This window comes from Chelonia mydas, chromosome 2 (genome assembly GCF_015237465.2).
Source record: "Chelonia mydas isolate rCheMyd1 chromosome 2, rCheMyd1.pri.v2, whole genome shotgun sequence".
Lineage (NCBI taxonomy): Eukaryota > Metazoa > Chordata > Testudines > Cheloniidae > Chelonia > Chelonia mydas.
The window spans coordinates 71,899,484-71,908,745 of NC_057850.1; the positions used below are offsets into that span (position 1 = coordinate 71,899,484).

Here is a 9,262-nt window from a genome sequence, read left to right on the forward strand (position 1 = left end):
TGGTGTGATTGTATTGCATTGTTTTGACAAAATATGCACAAATTTTGCAGAATGTTTAATTTTTTGGCGGAGAATTCCCCCAGCAGTATGAAAAGATATAGTACTGTAGTTAAAGACCAGCAAGCCTGGGAGTTAGAATGTCTGGATTCTCTTCTTGGTGGTGACAGACTTCTTACGGTGGTGTTTTTTGGGGCTTTTTGACAAGTCTCACTGAGCACAAAATTTTCAAATTTGGGTGCCTAACTTTGTTGCCCAAGTCTATATTTAAGCCCCTAAATAAGGGGATGTATTTTCAGTGCCTAAAAGGTATTTAAAGGTGTAACTTGAGGGACTCATGTTTATTTCACCGTAATGACAAAACTCTCAAACAACTAGGAATCTAGACTATTTCAGAAAATGAGTTATAAGTAGTTCAGTTTTTTTCTGAGTTGCTCTGAAAATGATTGTTTTACAATCATATTTTCATATATTTTACAAAAGTTTCTCTTCCTTGTTGCTGTGTGAATGACCAACGTAAACAGGCCGACTGACTGACCAATTGTACAAGGGAAACAGTGAAACCGTGAATTTTGCCTTGAGCTTGTACACAGCTTAGCAGGATGGAATCCTAATCCTAATACAAGCATTTTGGCACTATTAGTACAAATACAGCTAGAAGGATTCTGTCTAGAGGCAACACCGCATATGTGGTTCTAGTGGAGACCTTTCTGTTGCTCATCAGGATGGCCTGGACCTCACGGGAACATGATTTCTCAGGAGTTTTCAACCACAGATCATCCACACAGTCAGGTGGAGAGACTTGAGGTTCAGATGCAGAGACTTGCCTTGACTCTGAGACAGAAGAGCTGAAACTAGTCAGAGTTATCAGTGCATGGATATTGGTGCACAGACAATGAAGATCAGTGAATTAATAATGATGTGGCCATGTTGTTGCAATGAGGATCAGGGATGCCTTGTCCTGTTGAAATTTCCTGACTACCCAGGATGAGAGGAATTGGAGGAAACGCATGGAGGAGGTATACCAGACCACAAAGCACTTGTGATGGAGCCAGACTGTGAGCAGACCTGGAACAAAATCTCTGACATTTGTTATTGAAGTAGCTTGCAAATAAGTTTATTACTGGGTACTCCCAGAGGTGAAAACCCAATGGAGATTGTCTTTCCTGATTGACCACTCATGATGGTCTGTGAAAACTCTGCTGAGAGAACCTGTTAGGGTATTTCTCACTCCCACAAGGTGAAAAGCTTTCAGGGAAAGAAACATTGTGATGAAGGCATACATTCCAAAGGAAAACAACTTCTTGACACAATGGAGATGACCGTGCACCTGTTTGTTCAGATTGTACATGGTCATGGTGTTGTATGTGAACTTGTACCACCTAGTTTTTGAAGGAGGGCTTGTGTGTCTCACAGGTCCAAGAAATAGCTCTGAGTTCTAACACATTTATATGGAAGGAAACCTGAGGTGACCAGAGGGTTGAGTCTGAAGTTCACGAAAATGGGCCCCCCAACCTTTGGTAGAGGCATCTGGCACCAGAGTCAGTCAGTTGTGGGGACAAAAATGGGACTCCTTTGCAGACATGAGCTATTGGTTGCCTGCCTCCTCCTAGCACAGGGCATTTATTCCTTAGGTGATCAGTGGAATTACACTGATAGCACCTTTTGGGCTCTTCTGCTTTTACAGGAGATTTGGGATGAGGGTTAGAGGAATGTTTTTGGGTAAGAGAATGTTTAGGCTCCCAGTCCCCTTCTCTCTTCCCAGGGACAAAATGGGATCTTCCCTTTCCACCAATTTTAAACCCCTCTTTCTGCGGCTTGCCCTCAATAGACGCCTGGTTCCGTTCGAAGGCATCAGCTAAAAAAGCCATCTCATCCACAGACTTTCCATCTTTGTCCCATAGACACTGCTTTACATCCTCCTTACGTATGCTTAGAAAATGCTCTTGAGCAACAAGATCCAAAATTCCCTCAAAACTTGCCACCTCTTTACCCTCACCCATTTTCCTAACAAATCTTTCATTTTGTTTACATATTCCCCATTACTCATACCAATATCCTTAAGATTCCTAAATTTAACTCTATATGTTTCATGAGTAATCTGAAAACTTTGCAAAACAATATCTTTACATTTACAGTAGTCTAAAGCATCTTCAATAGGCATTCCATTGAATACATTTCGAGCTTTACCAGTAAATTTCACAATCAGGGTAGGAACTCTCTTATCAGGGATTTCATGTATTGCACACAGCCTTTCGAAAATAGTCAGATATTCAGCAATATCATCCTCTTCACTGTATGCAGGACAATAAGTGTTCCTATATGTGGATTTTTGGAGTGATGGGAGTTGTTGAGGTTCTGGTTCTGCTTCTCTAGCAGGTCCAGTGGATGTTTTCGCGCTCGCTCTCTCTCTCTCTCTCTTTTTCTTCTGTGGCCCTTCAGTGTGCTGCCTCTCTGGCTGCCTCTTTTTCTTCTCTCTCTCCCTCTTTTTCCTTTATCCCCAGTTCTTTCAGTTGCAATAATCTCTGGTGCTCCCTCTCTTTAACTGGAACCTGCAGCCTAAAAAGCTCCAACTTCGCTTCACTGCTTTCACTTATTTTCCTGTTTTTCTGATCCTACTTCCCTTTCCCGAAATAAGCAAAGAGAAAATAACAAAACTGTGATCTCCTCCTGACTGTTCTTAGCCACTGCACTTAAAATCACAAATACCAGTGCTTAAAGTGTGAACTCCACTTGGAGTAACAAGCTGCACATACACCCTGCTTGCTGCGCCACTGTGATGTTCCCCTCTGGTGTTGGCTGGACTGGTGATCTGCTAGGTCATTCCAATCCTTGACTCTGGGAGCCAGCCTGACCCTGTTTTGCTCTGAGAGGCCCCCCACTCCTGGGCCGTTCACGCACAGCCTCTGGCATGTAAGCTGCTCCTTGGATTGTGCAACTGAAATGACACTAGCCAATATCTCCGATCCCAGACACAACCCTAGGAACCTCCGTCTTGCAGTGTCCAGTTATGCCTGCTAGACACTGCAAGCTTGTATGAGTTTGTCAGTTTAACAAAGAAATAGATATGTACCAGGCTTGTTATCCCAAGGGGAGTCTCTGATGCGCTTCAAACCAAACGCACTGCTTCAGGTAGAATAAACAAATAGATTTATTAACTACAAAGATTGACTTATAATCACCTAAAATCTAAGCATAACAAGTCAGATTTGGTCAAATGAAATAAAAGCAAAATGCATTCTAAGCTGACCTTAACACTTTCAGCGCCCTTACAAACTTAGGCTATGTCTACACTATGAAATTAGGTCAATTTTATAGAAGTCGATTTTTAGAAATTGATTTTATATAGTCGATTGTGTATGTCCGCACTAAGCGCATTAAGTTGCTGGAGTATGTCCTCAATACTGTGGCTAGCATCGACTTATGGAGCAGTGACCTGTGGGTAGCTATCCCACAGTTCCCGTAGTCTCCGCTGCCCACTGGAATTCTGGGTTAAGCTTCCAGTGCCTGATGGGGCAAAAACATTGTTGCAGGTAGTTTTGAGTACATGTTATCAGTCTCCCCTCCCGCCCTCCCTCCGTGAAAGCAACATCAGACAATCGTTTCACACCTTTTTTCCTGGGTTACCTGTGCAAACGCCATACCACGGCAAGCATGGAGCCCGCTCAGCTCACTGCTGCTGTTGTGAGCATTGTAAACACCTCACGCATTATCCTGGAGTATGTGCAGAACCGGGCTAAAGAGACGCCAGCACGAGGACGATTGTGATGAGGAGATGGACACAGACATTCCTGGAAGCACGGGCTGTGGCAATTGGGACATTATGGCAGCAGTGGGGCTGGTTGATACAGTGGAACGCTGATTCTGGGCCCAGCAAACAAGCACAGACTGGTGGGACCGCATAGTGTTGCAGGTATGGGATGATTCACAGTGGCTGCAAAACTTTTGCATGCATAAGGCCACTTTCCTTGAACTTTGTGAGTTGCTTTCCCCTACCCTGAAGCACAGGAATATCAAGATGAGAGCTGCCCTGACATTTGAGAAGTGAGTGGCAATAGCCCTGTGGAAGCTTGCAACGCCTGACTGCTATAGGTCAGTCGGGAATCAATTTGGAGTGGGCAAGTCTACTGTGGGGACTGCTGTGATCCAAGTAGCCAATGCAATCACTGATGTTCTGCTATCAAGGGTAGTGACTCTGGGAAATGTGCAGGTCATACTGGATGGCTTTGCTGCAGTGGGGTTCCCTAACTGTGGTGGGGCGATAGACGGAACACATATCCCTATCTTGGCACTGGACCACCTTGCCAACCAGTATGTAAACTGCAAGGGGCACTTCTCAATGGTGCTGCAAGCACTGGTGGATCACAAGGGACGTTTCACCGTGGGATGGCCGGGAAAGGTGCATGACGCTCACATCTTTAGAACTCAGGGCTGTTGGAGAAGTTGCAAGAAGGGACTTACTTCCCAGATCAGAAAATTACCATTGAGGATGTTGAAATGCCAATAGTTATCCTTGGGGACCCAGCCTATCCCTTGCTCCCGTGGCTCATGAAGCCATACACAGGCAGCCTGGACAGCGGTAAGGAGCAGTTCAACTATAGGCTGAGCAAGTGCAGAATGGTGGTAGAATGTGCCTTTGGACGTTTAAAAGCTCGCTGGCGCTGTTTGCTGACTAGGTAAGACCTCAGCGCAACCAACATTCCCATTGTTATTGATGCTTGCTGTGTGCTCCATAATATCTGTGAGAGTAAGGGGGAGACATTTATGGTGGGGTGGGAGGTTGAGGCAAGTCGCCTGGTGGCCGATTTGGAGCAGCCAGACACCAGGGCGATTAGAAGAGCACAGCTAGGAGCGCTGCGCATCAGAGAGGCTTTGAAAACCAGTTTCATGACTGGCCAGGCTACGGTGTGACAGTTGTGTGTGTTTCTCCTTGCTGCAAACCTGCCCCCTTCGTTGATTTTAATTCCCTGAAAGACAGCCACCCTCCCCCTTCGATCACAGCTGGCAAAGGAAATAAAGTAACTATTGTTTTGAAACCATGCATTCTTTCTTTATTAATTAAAAAAAAAAAGTGAGATAACTGACAAGGTAGCCCAGGTGGGGTGGGGTGCGGGAGGAGGGAAGGACAAGACCACATTGCTTATTGTAGCCACACTACAAATCAAAACTGTTTGAATGACAGCCTTCTGTTGCTTCGGCCATCCTCTGGAATGGAGTGGCTGGGTGCCTGGAGCCTCCTCCAACCTGCCTTCTTGGGCGTCTGGGTGAGGAGGATATGGAACTTGGGGAGGAGGGCAGGCAGTTATACAATGGATGCAGCGGGGGTCTGTGCTCTTGTTGACTTTCCTGCAGCTCCAACAGATGCTTCATCATGTCAGTTTGCTCCCCCATTAGCCTCAGCATCGCCTCCTGCCTCTGCTCTTTGCACTCACTTAATGCTTTCCTGGCCTCTGTCACTGAATGCCTCCAGGCATTAAGCTGTGCCCTATCAGTGTGGGAGGACTGCATGAGCTCAGAAAACATGTCATTGCGAGTGTGGTTTTTTTCGCCTTCTAATCTGCGATAACCTCAGGGACGGAGATGATTGGGGGAGCATAGAAACATTTGCACCTGGGGGAGATAAAAAGGGAGAGTAAAATTTAAGATGATACATTTCTGAGAGCAGAAGGGAGACTGTTTCACAGTGAATCAAGCAATTCACAGCAGACAGCACATGTGCTTTAGGTACAAGGTCGCATTTTGCCTTTCATATTGAGTGCCTGCCGCTATGGTGACACATCACAAACGGCTGGACAACAGAATTTGGTTTCCAGGCAGCCATGGTAAGCCTTTTGGTACATGGGGTTGGCTTCTTATGCCTTCATAACATGTGGGAATGGTTTCAAACTGCAGCACCATCCTTTCCCATAGCAAGCAATGCCGGTTGGGTTTCACCTTTAAAAGGAGGGGCTGTGGTTTTCGGGTGGATGTGCAGCACACACCTCCCCCCACCCCACCGTTTGGCTATTCTCTGGGATGATCCCTTTACCCCTCCCACTCCGCGTGGCTATTCTCCAGGATGATCCCTTTTAGCCAAATGCAAACAACCCAGCATGAACGGGGTCCTTTTACTGTTCCCTTACAAAAATTCCCCCATTTCAACCAGGTGACCATGAATGATATCACTCTCCGGAGGCTAACACAGAAAGATAAAGACCGAATGTTGCTTGAATGCAACCAAAACCTAGGACCATTCACTGCCATGCTTTGTGCTGCAATGATTCCAGACTACTTGCTACTGGCTTGGAGTGGTAAAGTGTCCTACCGTGGAGGACGAAATAAGGCAGCCCTCCCAGAAACCTTCTGCAAAGGCTTTCAGAGTACCTCCAGGAGAGCTTCATGGAGATGTCCCTGGAGGATTCCTGCTCCATCCCCAGACACGTTAACAGACTTTTCCAGTAGCTGTACTGGCCGTGAATGCATCCCAATTCTTCAGGACAAATCAAACATTAAACACTATTGCTTTTAAACCCTGTACTGTAGTTACAAATGACCACTCACCAGAGGTGCCTTCTCCGGCTTCAGGGTCGGGGATCCCGCCTTAGGAGGGTATTGAAAAGGTGATGAAAAGGGAGGTGATGAAAAGGTCCTGGCTGCTGGGGAGAACGGATTCACCGCTTGCCTGCTCTCATTCTTCTCCTCCTCTTCTTCATCCACAAAATCCTTCTCTCTGTTACGTGAGACTCCCCCCCCCCCCCGCAGGTGTCCATGGACACTGGTGGGGTAGTGGTGGGGTCCCCACCTAGAATGGCATGCAGCTGATCATAGAAGCAGCATGTATGGGGCTCTGACCCGGAGTGACTGTTTGCCTCCTTTGTCTTTTGGTAGGCTTGCCTGAGCTCCTTGACTTTCACGTGGCGCTGCTGTGTGTCCCTGTTGTAGCTTCTGTCCATCATGCCCTGTGCGATTTTGGCATATATATATATATACATATATATAAGCATTTCTTCTTTTTGATCGGAGTTCTGCCTGCACAGTTTCTTCTCCCCATACAACAATCAGATCCAGTGTCTCCCTTTCGGTCCATTCTGGAGCTCATTTGTGATTGTGGTGGGACTGCATGGTCACCTGTCCTGCTGAGCTCGCCACACTGACCAAACAGGAAATGAAATTCAAAATTTCCTGTGGCTTTTCCTGTGTACCTGGCTAGTGCATCAGAGTTGAAAGTGCTGTCCAGAGTGGTCACATTGGAGCACTCTGGGATAGCTCCTGGAGGCCAATACCGTCGACTTGCGTCTGCACTACCCCAAATTCGACCCAGCAAGATCGAGTTTAGCACTACTCCCCTTGCCGGGGAGGAGTATAGCTGTTGATTTTTAGAGCCTTTTAGGTCTATGGAATGGGGTTGGTTGTGTAGACACATTCATTTTTAAATAGACCTAACGCAGTTAAATTCAACCTAACCCCATAGTATAGACCAGGGCTTTGATGCTTCTCACCACAGGCTGGCTGGTTGCCCTCCAGTCAGGCTCTCCCCTTTGATTAGTGCTTCTTTTGCTTGGTGTGGTGTCTGTAGATGTAGGTAGAAGAGAGAGGAAGAGCATGGCAAAGTCTCTCCCTTTTATCATGTTCTTTCTTCCCTCTTGGCTCCCACCCCCCTTCAGAGTCAGATGAGCATTTACCTCATCGCAGTCCCAAACTGACCAAAGGAAGGGGGGTGATTCACTTGAGGGTCTAACAGATCCTTTGTTGTTGCCAAGGCCAGTGTTCTTTATTCCTGTGAGGCTGTGCTGGGTTTGTCCCATACACGCCCTGATGAGGTGCGAACTGCCCCTCTGCTTCTGGAAAGTTTTTGCCTGGACTTGCTTTAAGCCATGAGGACACATTTTCAGCCTCATAACTATATACATGAAATTACAGCCTATGACATTACTATAACAACGATTACTATAACATTACCATAACAACAATGCTCAGTACATCATGGGCCTTCCGAAGACACCTTTGCATTAGATACTACACAATCATATAAGGATGAACACTGGGGGTGTTACCCCGAGGTACAGAATGTCACAATTACCTTCTGCAAATTGAAACCAAGCTTGTTTGTCTGAGCAATTGGCTGAACAAGAAGTAGGACTGAGTGGACTTATAGGCTCTAAAGTTGTACATTGTTTTTTTTATTTCAGTTATTTTTTTGTACATAATTCTACATTTGTACGTTTAACTTTCATGATAAAGAGATTGCATTACAGTACTTGTATTAGGTGTATTGAAAAATACGATTTCTTTTGTTTTCTACAGTGCAAATATTTGTAATAAAAAGATTAAGTGCGCACTGTACACTTTGTATTTTGTGTTGTAATTTAAATCAATATATTTGAAAATGTTTAAATAAATGGTATTTCTATTATTTAACAGCGCGTTTAAGCACGATTCATTTTTTTAAATCGCTTTACAGCCCTAATATGTGCACAGTCACTCAGAGGAGAAATACTGGTTACTTACCTTACAGTAACTGTTGTTCTTTGAGATGTGTTGTGCACATATACATTCCACAATCCTCCCCACTTCCTGACACTTTGGATACTACGAACAGCGGTGCGAAAACAGAGGGAGAGGCTGGGGAGATACCCCTTTTATATCCTCATGTAAGAGCACGAGGAGAGCGGGGTACATGTGCTGCCTAGCGGTACTGCTGGCAGAAGTCTCTGACTTGAGTGCACTGGGCGCATATACACCGTTAGTGGAATGTATATGTGCACAACAAATCTCAAAGAACAACAGTTACTAAGATAAGCAGTACTAAAATACTGTTTTTTCTGATGTGTACCTGCAGATTTTATTCCTACGATGGATTTGTTGTTCCTTATCCTCTGCAGAAAAGGCTCCATGGCCAGTGCAAACAGTAGAGAAAACATTGGATATGCCTGCCTAGTCTGTCTGTGTAATAGTTGCTTTTGGGCTGGAGTAAACAGCATTTAATGAACTGAGGGCCAAAGTCCATGGGAAGGAAGTTTAAACAGGTCCATTTTACTCTATCAAAGACTTTCTCTGTGCCTGGTGATAACTAAGTTACAATTATGTCATGAAAGTCATGGAATCCATTGACCTCTGTGACATTTTCTGTTCTCCATGGGGTAGAGGGGGAACAGCATGGGGACTCTCCAGTGGCGGGGGAACTCATGGGTGGCAGGGATCCTGGAGCTCCCACTTGCCCCAGGTGGCAGGGAACCACCCTGAGCTCCATGCTCTGTGGGTGGCGAGGGCCCTCCAGAGCTGCTCA

General features: G+C 45.7%; 1 protein-coding gene across 1 annotated transcript in view; it reads left to right on the plus strand.

Annotated features, from left to right (window-relative positions):
- LOC122464275 overlaps window positions 1-8,888 on the plus strand; it is a 32,141-nt gene extending 23,253 nt beyond the window's left edge. Inside the window, exon 9 of the mRNA XM_043538820.1 lies at window positions 8,816-8,888. Coding sequence (XP_043394755.1) covers window positions 8,816-8,888 — 73 coding nt within the window. The remainder of the gene's footprint in view (window positions 1-8,815) is intronic.
- Window positions 8,889-9,262: the final 374 nt, after the last annotated feature.